General features: G+C 44.4%; 2 protein-coding genes across 2 annotated transcripts; both read left to right on the forward strand.

The window, feature by feature from the left end:
* Window positions 1-3,491: 3,491 nt before the first annotated feature.
* Window positions 3,492-10,917, forward strand: e2f8 (E2F transcription factor 8). Its single transcript, XM_079284093.1, has 13 exons — window positions 3,492-3,647; window positions 4,761-5,021; window positions 5,098-5,251; window positions 5,414-5,728; window positions 5,823-5,984; window positions 7,216-7,353; window positions 7,501-7,695; window positions 7,773-7,851; window positions 8,078-8,588; window positions 8,784-9,032; window positions 9,145-9,283; window positions 9,462-9,799; window positions 10,163-10,917. The coding sequence occupies exons 2-13, from the start codon at window positions 4,851-4,853 to the stop codon at window positions 10,328-10,330; spliced, it is 2,619 nt and encodes an 872-aa protein (XP_079140219.1). The 5' UTR covers window positions 3,492-3,647; window positions 4,761-4,850; the 3' UTR covers window positions 10,331-10,917.
* A 602-nt stretch (window positions 10,918-11,519) lies between these two features.
* csrp3 (cysteine and glycine-rich protein 3 (cardiac LIM protein)) lies at window positions 11,520-15,931 on the forward strand. The gene is made up of 6 exons (XM_079293704.1): window positions 11,520-11,608; window positions 12,048-12,159; window positions 13,132-13,300; window positions 14,024-14,159; window positions 15,526-15,619; window positions 15,799-15,931. The coding sequence occupies exons 2-6, from the start codon at window positions 12,048-12,050 to the stop codon at window positions 15,861-15,863; spliced, it is 576 nt and encodes a 191-aa protein (XP_079149830.1). The 5' UTR covers window positions 11,520-11,608; the 3' UTR covers window positions 15,864-15,931.
* The last annotated feature ends 706 nt before the right edge of the window (window positions 15,932-16,637 follow it).

Raw genomic sequence — 16,637 nt, forward strand, 5'->3', positions numbered from 1 at the left:
ACCGTCTCTTGGTGGTTCCTCTCTCTTGGTCCCGAGGGGCTGACCTGAAGCGAGCATCAGGGCGGAGAACGGGAACCTGACATAACCAGGATGGTCCTCTCTCCCAAAACCATCATTGCTGCCATGGAGAGGAGGAAGTGATCATCGTGATCCTCTCTTAAATCCCAGATTTAATCTTAAAAAAAAGAGGGCAGGTTTCAGTTTCAGAGGTCAAGTGTGGTATCCTGACAGTGAACAGGTGCTTGTGTGGAGAAATAAAACATTAAAGTAAGCATTAAAGCAAAGGCTGTGGTGTCAAAAAGACACATATTCAGTATCATACATACAGACATCATAAATGCAGCCACTAGATAAACCACATCTGATGAGAGACATATTTTAATTATTTCACAGTTCCTCCTGACTTGCAAAGTATCTCAATGTTTTGAGGTACCATTTGTGTCTATTGCATCTAGGAAACAGTTCATTCGTGGGAGTGAATGTTGAAAACCTGAGTTTACCTCTCTACAAACCGCCAGCTAATTGCTGCAGGTGTGAGCTTTTCACACCAAGAAAACCACTCATTCAAACATAACTGTCTAACTTTTCTTTTGTTGGGCATAAACTTGCAATAGTGCTCTTGTAAACTGGAGCAAACACTTCGGCTGCTTGACGACAAAATAAGCATGAACTGAAGAGTTAGTAGTAACCTGGAACAAATCGCCTGCCGAGGGTTTGAGCTGCTGCAGCATCACTACAGCACAATCTGCGAGCCCTCATAGGCTGCATGACAGACTGGCTGCTGCGTTTCTGAGCTTAATGAATAATAACTGTTTGCCTTAAATTTAAGAACAATAAATGAACCAGACGTTAAAGAGAGGTACCTGCTCATCCAGCACTTCTCTGGTTCTTACCTCTCTGGTGGAGATGGTCCCTGCCTCGTGCCTCTCGCTGTCCGCTCCTCTAGCTGCGAAGCGGAGCAGCCAGGTGCTGCATTCAAGCGCTGTCGGAAATGTTGCCCTGTCACTTTGTCATTTCGCGTTTTACTTTTTGGAGCAAAACGGTTTTCCCAAACGATTTTTTTTTTTTTTTTTTTAACGAATGTGCTTGTGACTTGAAGTTCAAGTGGCTTTTAGGTTTTGTCGATTTTGTTCTGAGGCTGTTACAGTGTTTTGGATTTTGCAAAGCACTTTGTGACCTTGTTTTGCAACATGATGCAAAAGAACAGTTTGTTGTTTTTATTTTAGAAACAAGGAGGGGAGAAAAACTATTTCTCACTGGTGTTTGACAGTATTTAGAGATGGGCCTTGCTTTACAACACATTTTACACTTAGGGAAATACATGCTGGATCTCTTGTGCAAAAGATATATGTATTAACCATCAGTATTCATTGGCCCAATGCAGATGTCTCTACCATAGATGTACATTGACTATTTGTTATATTTTGGATGCATTTTTTGGATCAAATCCCTTTGAATCGCTGGCCTTAAACCCAATTGGAGTGGGTCACCTAATTTACGAGGAGCACCTGAAGGCAGCATCAGGGTCCCACTCGCTCTCTCTCTCTCTCTCGCAACCGTAACATTACGTCACTGTTCTCTCCCAGCATCCTTGAAGTCGGTGGGTGGGTTTCCATGGTGACTCTCGTTAAGCGGGGCTCTACCGCCACCTAGCGTCGAAACTGAGACATGTCCGCTGTCTGCTGGCCTGGAATCAATTAAATGAATCTATCAATCTAACTGTGCCCCTAGCTCTGACTACCGTGTCATCGTGATTATCCGGTTGACAATGTGATCACATTAAGTTTGAATATGCACTGATTAATTTTTGTTCAATCATTTAATTAGACTTTTTTTCCGCATGTAAAAGGAATGGTCTGATTAAGTGTTTAATAGGAAGCAGTCTTTAGCGGCACAAACAGCGCTGTGGTGGTTAATTAAAAATAAAGCAGCACTTAAATTAGAGCTGAAACAATTAGTCGATACACAGAAAATAATTATCTGAAATATATCAATTCATGTTTCCAGCATTAAATGTCATAGATGGGCTGGTTGTCTTGTCTTTTCTGGTAATTCATGATAATAAACTAACTATAACTATATTTGGGTTTTGGACTGTTGGACAGATAAAACCAGACATTTGAAAACACCACCTTGTGCTCTGGGATTATTCGACAAATAACAGATTAGCAGAGCAAACATTTGCTGTGTTGGGCGGGACCCTATGCGGGCCCCCTATGCCTCTAACGCCTACCTCCTACCCTGCATTGTGTATGTAGCCTACTGCCACCTCCATGTGTGCACACAGCTTCATTCTTTGCACAGAGACTCTTAGACCAAACACAAACTGCTGGAATAACCTGGCAGCAGCACCCAATTGGATCTGAATTACTTCAAATTGTACTTTGGTGGGGAAAATTCCCCAAGCAAAATAAAATCAACTACCAAAACAATGACCTGCAGTTCATCTAGGACCTTTGGTACTATAAACTACACAGACTACTTGAAGGAGGTTTCTTCCAGCACATGAGTACTGGTTGTTCTTTAAGGTTAAGTTTTCCAAGAAAAGTGAAATATGTGCTTATTAGCAGTATTTTTCATGATAATGTTGCTGCAAATCAGCCATTTCATCAATAGAGTGCTGCAGGAATGAAACCTGAAACCCGAAAATGAGTTAGTATTTTTATACTTCCTGTCCTCTCTCCCTCAAAAGTCATTGGGGTTTTTTTTTTACCAATGGGTTAAGTAAGGTCTGTGTTCTACATATAAAAAGCATTAGTAAACACCTGTCTCCTGAATTTTGAAGCTATTGCTAACAAGTGACTATTTTAGACTGCCATTTTGAAGCCTTGAGTTGTTTCTAACTAACACGGCCCCTCTCTTCATTAACTATTTAGCTTGCTTGACTACCGCTCCACTGTCTCTCACTCTCTATCTCACTGGCTGGCTCGTTGAACCGGAGAGGAAGGGCGAATTATGAATGCTGTGTGATTACAAACAGAAACTGACAATTCACCGACATATTATACCTCTAAGACCATAAACAAATTATTTCTATTTGAGAAAAGTTTCCTTTCTCTCAGCCTTCTTCAATAACCTTGGTATGGCCTAAAAAAACATGTCATCCCTGCAGCACTCTATGGGGGCACAGCCACTGTTTACCCAGGCCCCTCTAAATGTTTAATCCAGCCATGCTCCCTGCAGGGTTACCATCCCAATATCAAGGGAGATTACAAAACACATTGCATTTGCACACTTGTAGAACATATAAGCCTTTTATCACTGTTGTTTCACATTAAAAATAAATAAAAACTCATCATAGATTTGTCAAATCTACACTGGAGATGTAGGCGACGTGTTATCTGGCCCCGCCTCTCTCCCACAGGAAGGAAGTGGACGTGGGGGATGCGCTCGCTTGACGTCAGCGCGCGTGCTCATACGGGGCGGGACCAGCGCTGGCCGTCAGGATGGTCACCCAAACTTTTCACATCTGTAGTAAAGTTGACCAAAGAGGCTCCTCCTCACTAGCAAGAGAAAAAAAACAAGAACAGTTACGATTTCATTTTAGGGGTTTGCTTGGGATTTTATTCTTATATTAAAATCTTAATTTTATATTTTGGAAGTAACGTGAAGATGGGACGTTTCATCTGAAGCATAGACGTGTTTGGGTAAGTCTGCACGTATCTGTGTGTTTAATCTAGCGAAGGTATGGACGGTTTTTATTTTTTATTTAATCCTTTAATAGATCAAGATGTTTCCTTTAACTGGAGCTTTGGTTTCGGTGTGTCTGTGTTACCGCCTTCACTTGCTGGCCGTTTAACGTACGTTAACGTATCTGACCGCAGTGACGTGTTTTAAAGGAAAGCCGTTGTGAAATTTCTGGATTATCCGGTTTTACTAGGTTTGTTGACGTTAACTTTACTGCTGGCTACGTGACACAAACATTAAATTTAGTGGGGGGGGGTGTACGATTCTCGAACAAGTCACCGTATAAATGCAACACTCTCACTGTAGTAACGAATTCAGACTTTGGCCACAAGCTTATCTTAGTTTAAAGCGAGTCTTCGCTGTTCCGCGCCAAAGATTTCAAAAAACTGTTTACCTGCGCGGGACAGTCCTTCCACTTCCTGTACGCTTGCCTAGCGCGGCGCTCCTATTGGCTACTTCCGAGAAAAAAGGGCGGCACCGCTGCGTCTGTTAGGCCCGGCGATTTGATGGAATGCACGTCAGTTACCGCCAATATGAATCTGGTGTTTTGATACATTTTAAAAGGAACGGCGGGAGTAAAGCTAATTAAACCATCGGTATGTGCTTAGTCTAGTTCATTATTGTCATGTTTCTTATTTTAATGTATCCCACAAATTCATTTCACTAAAGAAGCGGTAAGGATGTCTCTGCCAAAACATGTAAGTAAAATAAAGAGCTTAATAATGTTGTTTATCTTAAAAAAAAAACATAGGTTTAAGATATATTAATGCTAATTAACATGGTGGATAAACTACAACAGCAATTAAAATTCCTTTGTGCGATTTTGTTAGTTGGAAAAAAAGGTTGAATAGATAAGTTAATTGTTGCTTTTTTCACCAATACTGTTCCTAATATTTACTATCATATCTGAATATATATATATATAGCTGTGTTAATGACTCGCTAACGGCAGCTAATATAATCCTAATTAAATTATTATGTTAAGGTGGAAAATTCCCTCACCCGGGTAGGAATGGATGGGCTTCTACATCCTAATTATTGTCTTTTTGTTTTCTTTATTTGTTTCTGACTAGGATGGTTGCTTTGTTGCACCCCAGGTTCCGGTAAATACTCCAAAGAAGTCACCTCGTCCGTGTGCACTGTCAGTGGAGAACCAGCTCGCCATGAGTCCCCTCACTACACCTAAAAAGGGAAGGGAAGTAGGCTCCGTGGACCCCTGGACGCCGACCTCCAACCTTAAAATGCTCATCAGCGCTGCTGGTCCTGACATCAGGAACCGAGAGAAGGAGCTGTGCATGGACAATGACGGGCAGGACAGTCTTGACGCTTCACAGGTACAGAAAAAAAAATCATCAACACTTATAAGTCACGGCGCTCAAAGGAATACATTTAACTGTTCTCATCCCATAGGACACTGAAAATGGAGAAGAGTCAGAGAAAATGATCAGCAGGAAGGAGAAGAGTCTGGGTTTGCTCTGTCATAAGTTCCTCGCTCGCTACCCAGATTACCCAGACCCGGCCCTCAACAACGACATCTGCCTGGATGACGTGGCCACTGAGCTCAGTATGTTTTCTTTGTCACCTATTGGCTGCAGAGGATTAAGTAATAAGATCACAATCAATGCCAGATACATACACTGTTTCTTTTACTATTTGTGATACTAGCTCAGTTATTAACTTGCATCTGTTTTTTGCCTTTTGTGTGTTTTCTCTTCTGTCCGCTCAGGCGTAGAACGCCGGCGCATCTACGACATCATGAACGTGCTGGAGAGCCTGCACATGGTGAGCCGCTCCGCCAAGAACCGCTACACGTGGCACGGGCGGACCAAGCTGGCTCAGACTCTGGCCATTTTGAAGCAGGTGGGCGCGGCGCAAAAGTACGGCCAGCAGATGCTGCACATCCGGCAGCGTCTCCTGGACAAGGAGTTTGACTTCGACGGGGAGGAGAAGGAGAACGAGGAGCTGGTGGAGCTGGAGAGCGGGGAGCAGGGGCAGAAGGAGCTCTTCTTTGTGGAGCTTCCAGGAGTAGAGTTCAAAGCTGGTGAGAAGCCGTTTGTCATATTTTAGGCCAGATTCTTCGGTCCCTGATGTCCATGTTTTGTGGCGCAGTGATCTGATATCTTTTTCCTGTCCAGCCTCTGTTAACAGTCGGAAGGACAAATCTCTGAGGGTGATGAGCCAGAAGTTCGTCATGCTCTTCCTGGTGTCTAATCCTCGCGTGGTCAGTCTAGACGTGGCCGCCAAGATCCTGATCGGAGAGGACCAGAGCGCCGATCAAGACAAGAACAAGTTCAAGAGTGAGTCCAGAGCCTGCTAGATGGAGGGTTGTTTAAAGTCCTAGTAAAACGATGCTGATGTTGGTTTTAGAACTTCCTTGCACTGTAAAGCTATTTAAAACCTTTGAAAAAGTCGATACAAAATACATTTATTACCAGTTTAACAGTATTTAAGTCAGTATTATTATTGCACAATTACTGTAATCCAGTGGTCGCCAACCCGTCGATCTCGGACACTTTCCCTGTCGCTCTCCAAAATAAAATAAAAATAAATTCAGAAACACATTGGGCCTCATTCTCGAACATTTTCTGAAGTGTCTTCTGAAATGTTTTCTTACGGACTTCGTCAGAAAAGATCTCCGCCTGAACATGGGTTCTTACACAGCCGAAGTGTTCTCAGCTGTGCTCCCCCGAATGAGGATTCTTAAATCGCGTGCACCTGGATTTGCCTCTGAACTAGTTCATCTTTATCTCAGTGATAGTGTCCAAATTAGCATCAAATATCACTGGTATGTAAAAACTACACGGACAACAAAATAGATGTAATCAATGTTGATCAAAATCTTATTCCCTTCTGCTCATAATAAAAGAAGTAAACAAGTCAAAAGTTGACACTGTCAGGTCCATTCTCCATCCATTGTGTGCGGCCCCTTTAAGAATTAGGATTTGGGAGCGACGCGGATATGAAAGCTAGTTTATCCGTCTTCCCATTACAAGCAGGAAAATTATTTCTCTTTATTTGAGAAAAGTTCATATTTGTGTTGTCAAATTTCACTGTGACCCTGAAATTCTGTCTCTTGTGTTGTCACATACTGAATGCAAGCAAAACTACAGAGCAAAATAACACTCTTTATGATTGAACCAATCTATGAACTGTCTGAAACAATGGATTTTCGCAGCCCCAAAAAAAAAATTGCAAAAATGCCGCACTCCCCTTAGGGCCACGCCCCCCTTTCTTTGAATCCTAGAAACGCGCTTGGTCTGGACAGTCTTTTTCTCTCAACGCCTCAATAGGTAGATCTTCCCTGTCACCAAGGCAGAGGTCGGGGATCTTGGTCTTAAAAAGGTTGGTGACCACTGCTGTAATCTATACTCAACCGTACCCACACGGCATGTGGGTTTAAAAAAGCTGGGGTGATGTCAAGTTGAAGTTTTAGACGCCGTGTCATGTGTGAATTCTGTCAGAACATGTTCTGCGTCTCTGTATCGGCAGGTGATAATCTTGATGTTTTGTTTCACGTGTGTTTTGCAGCCAAAGTGCGCCGGCTGTATGATATCGCTAATGTGCTGCGCAGCTTGAAGCTCATCGAGAAAGTCCACGTGACAGAAACGAGGGGGAGGAAACCGGCCTTTGAATGGGTCGGCCCCGAAGAATTCCCACAAGTCAAAGGTATCGCAGATCTCTTTCCCACCCCCCATTTACTTATTATTCATATTTTGGTCCATATATTTCCGGTCTTTACTGCCAGTGCTGCTGATGGTATGTTAAATTAGTATCTCCTAGTGTCACAGACTAAACATTTACCTCTTGTTTCAGACTTCTCAACCACGAAGAAAAGTGTTCTGGAGTCCCGTGCGTCTTTAGACAACTGCGCCAAAAAGCTATTTTCCTCGCCGGGGGCCAAACGCAGCTTCACCCGGCACCCCTCCCTCATAAAGCTGGCCAAGAGCATTCAGGACGACCGCCGGAAGATCAATTCTGCCCCCAGCAGTCCTGTCAAGAGTTTCCTCAGTGAGTAAAGGAGTCTCTCAGGACGCGGCGTATGTTTGTGAATAGTGTGACGACACAGTCTTCTCTTTTATCATCAGGCGATTCAAACACTTCCTCCCTAAACAAAATGGCCCAACTTGCTGCTATTTGTAAGATCGAGCTTGACCAGAAGTCACCGTAAGTTTGGATTCATTTGGACTGTTATTCAATTCAACGTTTTGTAAGTTCACTGTGGCTGCCACATAAATAACACCCCATTCAGACACTGATGTGGTTTAAACATTATAGAATTCGTTGATTGGACCTCTATACTTGCAAACTACAGGTTCAGCTCCCAGCAGTTTTGTATTACGATCATTGTAGATCTCTAGATTGTTATATGAGAGTCCTGCTTCTGTTCCAGGGCCGGAGCTGAGGCTCCAAAGCCCGCCGCCGCCGCCGCCGCTGCTGCTACGAGAGAAGAGCCGACCTCGTCTGTTTCGATGGAGCCGCCTCAGGCCCCGTTACTAACTCCGCCCCCGGACACGAGAGTCAGCGCTGCGGTCCACCTCACCCCCAACACGCCGCTGGCAGCCCTGGCCGCGGGCTCCGTCGCCTACCTCCCCGCCCAGTGTTCGCCCCTGATCCCCGTCCTGCTGCAGCAGCAGCTGGGGGGCGTGCCCTACGCCGTGTATTTGCAATCTCCTTCCACGAGGCCGAACCCCCTGGTCCGGCCGCAGCCGACCAGCCTCGCCGTGCGCTCCATGACCTTTGAGGACAAGACCGGGCAGAGCCCCACGGGCCAGTGTGCAGCTAGGAGCATGCCGGCCTTCAGGGCGTTGGACGTCAGCCCCTTGGTGCTCAAACGGTTGCTTTTAGATTCGGCCTTAGACAGCAGCCCCCCAAAAGCCAAGAGGATGGACCCCAACTGTAAGGTAAATAATAAATCTACATTTATACAACATTCTGATCGAGTGTTGCAAGTGGCTGGTCTTTTGCAAAATAACAACATCAACCGGCATGTGGTTATAAAACAGATGCTGAGACAAAATCACGTTAAAAATGTTTGTTAAGCAGTTATTTATTTCTGACATGCAGTACTTCCCCCCCCCCCCCTTGCCCTCCTGTAGGACACGTCTCCAAAACTGTGCGACATCCTGCAGGCCCGTCTGAAGGCTCGTCGCGGCAGTCAGCTCTCGAGCCGGGCCTCGCCCCGAGCCCTCCACCTGGACCCGGAGTTTGTCAACACCCCCGGCGGCGCTGCAGCCCATCAGGCACTAGAGCAGGCCTTAGAGACCTTCCTGGACAGAGAGGACAGCGAGGCCGGATTAACACCCGTCAGAGTCGTTCCGCTCACGCCAGGACACCTCCACACCGAGGTGAACACACAAACGCAATGCTGACTGGGCTTCAGTTACCAGCAGAACGCCTCTTGTTGCGTTTGGCGATTCAACGGCAGTATGTGTGACTTTTATTTTTCTGCCTGTCCAGACTTTAATACCGGCCGGATACCTGATCCCAATCTCCCAGCAGTCCCTCATCAGCTACAACTCAGCAATTCAAGATTCAGGGAGAGAAAGCAACAAGGCCTCAACTCCCACTTACAACATCTACCAAACACCAACCGCAGGTAAAGACGTCATAAATGTTGATTTAAGGTCTCAGAGTGCACCTAGAGTTAGTCTTTTGTTCACACGATTGTGGGAAATTCCTGCATGTGATTGATTTCATTATCAGTTAATTTGTTGGTACTCCTTTAGTCGATCATTCATTTTGTCTCTACACGTGTTTCATGTTGTCATCAACAGGCTCCAGACCTGCCCTCGCCCAGGAGATCACGCCCATCAGCCTTCGTTTCCACAGACCCTCTGCTGCTGCCGGCTCGCCGCACGCCATCCAGCAGGCCCACCGCCTCCACAGCCCCAGTCCTGCCATCCTCAACTTCACCCTGCAGAACCTGGGCCTGATCTCCGGCTCCAGTCCAGGAAACGCTTTCACCGCCCTCCAGACTCCGGAGACTGCCAACACCCTGGCCAGCCCGCTGGCTCTGCAGCAGAGGGGAATGGTCTTCATCAAACCGGTGTCCCCTGTGCCTGTCCAGCAGTCTGTGTCGGGGCAGCCAATGGCCCTGTTCGGTGTACAGCAGGTAAAAAAAACAGTAACTTCCCTGCTTGATAAAGTGATTGACGTTCTTCAACAAACCCGTTGATATATTTTGGTCATTTGTACACTATAAGAAGTCCCGTGAACCAATACAACCCGTTTGTGTTTTTAAAGGGTCGGTTCACACAGACGTCAGTAAAGAACGAGGGCTAGTCAGCGTGTGTAGTCGTGCAGATAGTTTAGATTTCGAGTTATCTGCAGCGGGAAACTTGAAACCTCGCTGTCAGTCGTTTTCATGAGGACTCCGGTGAGGTCTGTGGCGTAACGGGGACACAGAGTTGCTTTTTGATCTGGTTGAACTCGTCCTTTACGATTAAAGACTAACCGGAGATTGTGTGTCGTCCAGCCTCTGATGACCACCCCCACCGGGACGGGGCTCCCCCAGCAGAGCTTCTTTCACACGCCGGTCCCCGTCTCCCCCCTGGCAGCGATGGTCACCACCGGTGGACACCTGGCCACCAAAACTGTTTACGTTCCTCAGAGGAAGCTGGACGTCGCCACTGAGGACTCCTGAGGGAAGCCCTCCGATGACTGTGTACACGATGTGTGTTGTGGGTGGGTGACTGTCTGTTTGGGCATTTCACAGTGTTCATTACCTCTGAACATTTCACCGCCTTCATTCTGGTCACAGCCAGCTCTAAAAGTCTGCAGACTTTGGCCCAGTGGACACATTTCAAACCAAGCTCTCCGGATACTCATGAACACGGTTATGCTCATTGTGATGCTGGTAGAAACTTTTCCCTGGACTACATTTGCATGACTTAACGGAGGAGAATTCATTTTTTTTTTTTTTTCTTTCTTTTAGTTATTTCTGCTAATGTGGGCGATGTGATCACCAATTTCCTTTTCTTCAAATTACCAAGAGTAGTCAAAACTCACACTTAAGTAACATGGACGTTGTCGACCGAAAGGCGGGTTTGATTGGGCGCATTATTGATTGTTCAAGTTAAACCTAATGAGAGGACTTTTGCACAAATGTACATGTTAACTGTTACGCCTGTTAAAAATGGATTGTTGAGAATATGTGAATGTGTGTGTGTGTGATTCTACGGTTTATCAGACGAGTTTAATTTATAAGGAAATCACCTTTGTTTTCTGATGTCCTGCTAAATGTAAAATGCTAATTGAATTTTAATAAATTTTTTCTATGAACATGGTGTGCTGTTGGTCTGTGTTTGGGTTTACATCTCCACAACTATTTGATCAGATTCGGGCGGCAACCTGAAGCCAACACTGAAGTGTCTTAAAACCTGCATTCTCTCTACTGAACAGCAGGGGGCGACTCCTCCGGTTGCAAAAAGATGTCTAAATGATTAGAAGTCCTGCGACTCACCCATGGGTCTTTTGGAATGACTGCCATGTACCAACATGGCCGCCTCCTCTCGGGGTCCACCTGCAGGCCGAACTGTAATATTTGCCTCATGAGCATCACAGAGTCACTGGCTCACCAACGTGTTCACATTCAGATGTGCAGTTGTCCGTTACATGCTTTGAGCTCCCATCATTTACGTCCATAATCCTCTAACGTACCATGAGGACGGCTCAGCTGTCAGTCAGAGTTTTGTTTAGAGTTTCCTGTGTCTGCCTGCGAGTCCAGAACAAATGTTCGGGCCTCTTCCAGCCTGTGATGAAGGGTCAGAGGCCTCTGCTCTGTCACAAGTTATTTTTAGGAGGATATTGTCGTCGACGCGTCACCGGTGGACTGTGGTGATGGCGAGATGGACGGTATATAAGCCGCCCGGGGAGAGTTCACTGCCACGGTAGGACCAGCGCACACAGGCTTGGATTCAAGGTAAGGACTCATTCCTGTTAGTAGCTGAGTGGTTTATTACAGCATGGGTAATGCGGTTGATTTATGATTACTTATTTTAGTTTTATCAGACTTTATTTCGTCCTTTCTGACATGAACCTCAATGCCAGGAGTCGGTTCCATGTGAGGTTTCTGATTTGTAAAATCTGACATTTCCTGTGTTGTTGGTGGCTTTTGTCTCTGTCTTTGGTCTCTGATGTCTCAGTAAAGCCTCGCCTCCTAGAATATCACATACCTCATATATATCACATTGATTTATCATTTATCAAATGAAAATATCAAAACATAATCTGCAGAGAAATCGTTATTTAAATGTAACGTTGCAGCCCTACACTCGACTCTAAAAGACTATTGTAGGTGCGTTTGTTGTCAGACTGAAAACAAAGTCATTTGTTGGAGTTTGCTCTTTTGTTTCTGTAAGATGCCGAACTGGGGAGGAGGCACCAAGTGTGCGGCCTGTGAGAAGACGGTGTACCACGCAGAGGAGATCCAGTGTAACGGGAGGAGCTTCCACAAGACCTGTTTCATCTGCAGTGAGCAGCACACTGGTTCTTTCTTCTGTTTACTGGGGTAGCACAGAGTGTCATGGTGGAGCAGCAGAATGTTGCTGAACAATGTCCCTCCGTGTGTCTGTGAGGCTCGTGTGCTCTTATCCGCTGCCTTGTTGACGCCTTTGGATGCTGTGAACTGAGAGAAGAGCCCAACGACAGCACAGCGGCATCTATCTGTATTCTTTTGTGTCCAGAGTCCAGTTCTTGTGGTTTCATTTTCTTTGTTTTAGTTTTTATCATCACTTTCTTTTGTTCTTTCATTCTTGCTTCCTATTCCCTCTATCGATTCCTTCTTTCTTGCTTTTAAACCCTCTGTTTTTTTGTTGTTGCCACAATTCATCTTTTTTCTTTCTGTCACTTTCTTTCTTTCCTCTTCATACACTTCTTCTCCTCTCCCTCCTTCTCCTGTTGCTGCTCTTTAATGTTCAACCAGCACAAACCACATTCTCTCAGCAGTCTTTCATATTTTCCCTTTTTGTTTTTTTCATCTAACGATGTGTTCTGGTAGTTGAATGGCCGCTCTCTGGCTTTGACTGCCCCAGCAGAGTTTCCTTCTCTTTGACCGGGTGGTCTCATCCGGGGACGCCTCGTATCGGTTTACTGCTCTCTGCTCAAACACAAACCCTCTCCAGCTGGTTGGACGTGAGTCTGTGTGACTGCTCGATTGTTCCAGAGGGAGCCCTGAAAGGCCTCCGCCATGAGCACAACCATCATGCTAAGTGTTCGTCTTTTCTCGAACATTCACCTCGCACTCTCCTCTCTTCCTAATAATAGAAACACAAGACATCTGACTTTGTGTGATGCCACCGTTGACTGATAAAACCAGCCGTGTGGGAGCTATATTTAACCTCCATGACTCCACCATGACACTCCCCAGTCTGGGCAAACTGAATCCATTTCACTCAGACAACAGCTGGTGTAAATGTGCAAAATATTTGTGCTTCTTTCACACAGTGAGCTGCAGAAAAGGGCTGGACAGCACCACGGTTGCGGCGCACGAGTCTGAGATTTACTGCAAGTCCTGCTATGGCAAGAAATATGGGCCAAAAGGCTACGGATACGGGCAAGGAGCTGGAGCTCTGAACTCTGACCCTCCTCGACATGTGGGCCTGCAGCATCACGAGTACGTTAGAGACACAAGTCAACATATTCACAACATATCTTACCCCTATAGCGGTATGGAGCCATGTAGGTAGTTCTATGTGCGGAGGCTTTAAGATCTATAACTCGTGAATTCTGCCGCTCTCCAGTGCGATAGGGGTTCCTTTCTAAACACAGCTGCACAAACACGTCTATAACTTGAGAAATGTTGTTTACCTTCGACATTAAAAAGAAAAAGCAAACCACAACAAGGTGTAAATATAACTAAAGTGTTCCATGATGTGTTACTGCCCTTTGAGAGAGACTTCCACTCTTGACGCGAGTGAAATTTAGGGGGTAACTAAATTGTGAGTGTTCAAAAATAGGCTGGTACAAACATTTGGTGATGCTTTCAGCCACGATGCTTAATAAACATATTCTCATATATCTATTCAGTCTGACTTTTAAGTAGTTTTAGAATTATGGTTTCTATTATTTTAGCTTATTATTAAATATGAATTAATACTGTGTCTTGTTTTTACGCTGTGGTTTTAGTATTTTATTTAGCTCTAATTTTACTTTTTTAATGTTTTGTTTTACCATGATCAATTAAATTCGTGTTGTATTTTATTTTTATTTTTTCTGAACTTCATTTGGTGTGCATTCGTCTCTTCCTCTTTTCTCCATTTTCCATTTGAATTGCAGTTGATTGATTCGTATGAAAGGTGCTGTGTGAATAAAACTTCATTGATTGATGTCATCACAGTGTTGGCTCTAAACCACGACCAGCTTCCACAAACTCCGATGACAAGAAGTCTTCCCCGAAGTTTGGCTGTTCAGACCGCTGCCCTCGCTGCTCCAAAGCCGTCTTCGCAGCTGAGAAGGTGTTGGGAGCAGGGAAGGTAAGGAACACTGTGGTGTTTATTGTACTTTTTATTTCCACGCATTTTAAAATACACCAGCCTTCAATGTGAAGTTGCTGCTTTCCTGCTGCCTCAGCAGACTAATGTTGATTTCAGACCTCTTATCTCTAAATAATCCGGTTTCTTCTGTCTTAAACGATACCACCAAGGCGCTCTTAGAGCCCAAACAAGTAGTGGCAGAGAATGAGGTCCCAAGTGCAGGAACAATCTCTTTAAAGCTTTACCAAAAATACAGCAACGCACTAAACTCTTCCAGGAACTCTGTGGTGAAAAGTCTCTCTGGTCAAACAGACTGAAGCAGAGAAAGGCCTCATATAGTCCCACAGGCCGACGAGCTCATCGAGTGCTGACGACAGGCAGCTGCAGAGACTGTCAGCCAGGAAGTCACATTGTGGTAGAGGAGCAGAGGGATTCATAACAGCTGTGTGCAATCTAATGCCATATTCACATGGTAACAACAACAAAAGAGTTCTGACCCCCAAACGGTTCACAAACAAACATGAAAATACCTAAAAAAACAACACATCTGCCTGACAGACATTCAAAGGCCCAAGAACATAAATCCTTGTGACCTTTCCTGTAAATATGGTCACATGACATCTCACCCCGTATCACAGTTACTTCAATTGAAGCCCAAACGATGGACAAATTCAAGGGTGCGTTTCCGGTTTTCGCTGTGATCTCCGGCTGGTCACGGCTCATCTTCGGATGTCCTCAATGTTCAGTTTACGATATCTGATATGGACATCACAGTGGATTTAGAATTATAACATTTATGCACAAGGAGCAGATTCACTGTGTTTGCAGTGAAACGCTGATTTACAACCGCTTTCCACGGGACACTAAAGTGAACAGAAAAAACAAAAGGATATACATACACACCCATTTACATCCACAAAGTCCAGTGTGTCTACAGCGGTATTGGCCATGATTTAATACCTCTATTAAAAACATATAAATTGTGTTGCATTTTCAATTCCGTTGGTAAACAGTTCAATAGTTTTTGCTCCTTAAACAGAGAAGACTGATTGTCCAAATTAGCCAGTAGAAAATGTAGACGTTATTATTCTGGCTTCTTTCTGCATCATTACACAGCTGGGCCACAAACTGCAGCATCACTCTGATGCACTGTCAAGAGTTTATGATTGCGCATGTTTTTTTCTGGGCCCTCGTTCTGTTTAAATGCTAGATTTAGCTTAATTTGTCTTTATTAATATCTTAGTGTGTGTGTGTGTGTGTGTGTGTGTGTGTGTGTGTGTGTGTGTGTGTGTGTGTGTGTGTGTGTGTGTGTGTGTGTGTGTGTGTGTGTGTGTGTGTGTGTGTGTGTGTGTGTGTGTGTGTGTAGCCTTGGCATAAAACCTGTTTCCGCTGCGCCGTGTGTGGTAAAAGCCTGGAGTCGACCACCGTGACAGACAAGGATGGAGAGCTGTACTGTAAAGGTACACGCGCACACACTGCATATAGACTCCAATACCTTTTGAGGGTCCTGCATTGAAAGTACTTTGAAAGCAAATCATTAACATAGAAATACAGCCCACAGAACACAGATCAGATTTGAAAATCAAAATCAGAAAACGTTTATTTTTACCTCAGCATTGTTTATTTATTTTCTTTGCAGTTTGTTACGCCAAACACTTCGGCCCAAAAGGATTTGGACTGGGGAACGCCGCCATGTTGGAGTAACGACAGGAAACTCTTGTGGTTTTAAACTGTCATTCACTGTGTCACACAGCAGCTTTTAACCTTTCACCTTTACACTGGATGATGTTTGTTGTACATGAAAGACGCCATATTGGGCATCAAAAAGCCTGAGCAGATATAAAAATGATGGTTCATTGCGAGTTCAAAATAAAACTATTATGGTGAAATGTATCTTGAATGGAGTTTATTCATGGGACATGACATTGTTTTCATTAATAAAGGTAAAGAGGAAACAGAGCTTTCACTCACACGCAAACATTTATTTTGAATCATTTTCTTTGTATTACTAATTATAGTTTTGATATCTCGCCCAACCCTGCTTATAAGTCTGCATGAATATGTTACCTCCTGCCGTGAGAAGACAATTAGCAGTGCCTCATCTTGTTCAAGTTAAATTATTAATAGAATCTTATTTGCATTCATAAATAATTATGTGCAACAATTAATTAGTTATCAAGGCAACAAGTGATTAACAAACGGAACAAGTTCATTTCTCCCAAACAGTTATGTGTGAGCAGCCGAGCGGAGCGCGATGGGATTAGACGTGTTTTGTGGAACTAGAAATAAAGCTGCTATCTCACACCATTAAATCAGAAGAGATGAGAACATGGTCACTCCGAAAGATGACTTCATTCTGGGAACTATTATTGTGCCTTTTAAGGCTGCCTCCTCTTAGTCGATCGGGTGGTCTTTTTTTGTCTTAGTAGACAGACAGAAGTCATTTTTTCATGCTGAATGATTTCCAGGAAACTTCCG

This window comes from Melanostigma gelatinosum (genome assembly GCF_949748355.1).
Source record: "Melanostigma gelatinosum genome assembly, chromosome: 2".
In the NCBI taxonomy this organism is placed as follows: Eukaryota; Metazoa; Chordata; class Actinopteri; order Perciformes; family Zoarcidae; genus Melanostigma; species Melanostigma gelatinosum.

Bases quoted from the DNA above. Each gene is read 5' to 3' on its own strand.
- e2f8 (XM_079284093.1), top strand. From the start codon at position 4,851: ATGAGTCCCCTCACTACACCTAAAAAGGGAAGGGAAGTAGGCTCCGTG. The intron at 7,354-7,500 runs GTATCGCAGATC...CTCTTGTTTCAG, and splicing joins AGAATTCCCACAAGTCAAAG to ACTTCTCAACCACGAAGAAA. The intron at 9,284-9,461 runs GTAAAGACGTCA...TGTCATCAACAG, and splicing joins CTACCAAACACCAACCGCAG to GCTCCAGACCTGCCCTCGCC.
- csrp3 (XM_079293704.1), top strand. From the start codon at position 12,048: ATGCCGAACTGGGGAGGAGGCACCAAGTGTGCGGCCTGTGAGAAGACG. The intron at 13,301-14,023 runs GTACGTTAGAGA...ATGTCATCACAG, and splicing joins GTGGGCCTGCAGCATCACGA to TGTTGGCTCTAAACCACGAC. The intron at 14,160-15,525 runs GTAAGGAACACT...GTGTGTGTGTAG, and splicing joins AGGTGTTGGGAGCAGGGAAG to CCTTGGCATAAAACCTGTTT.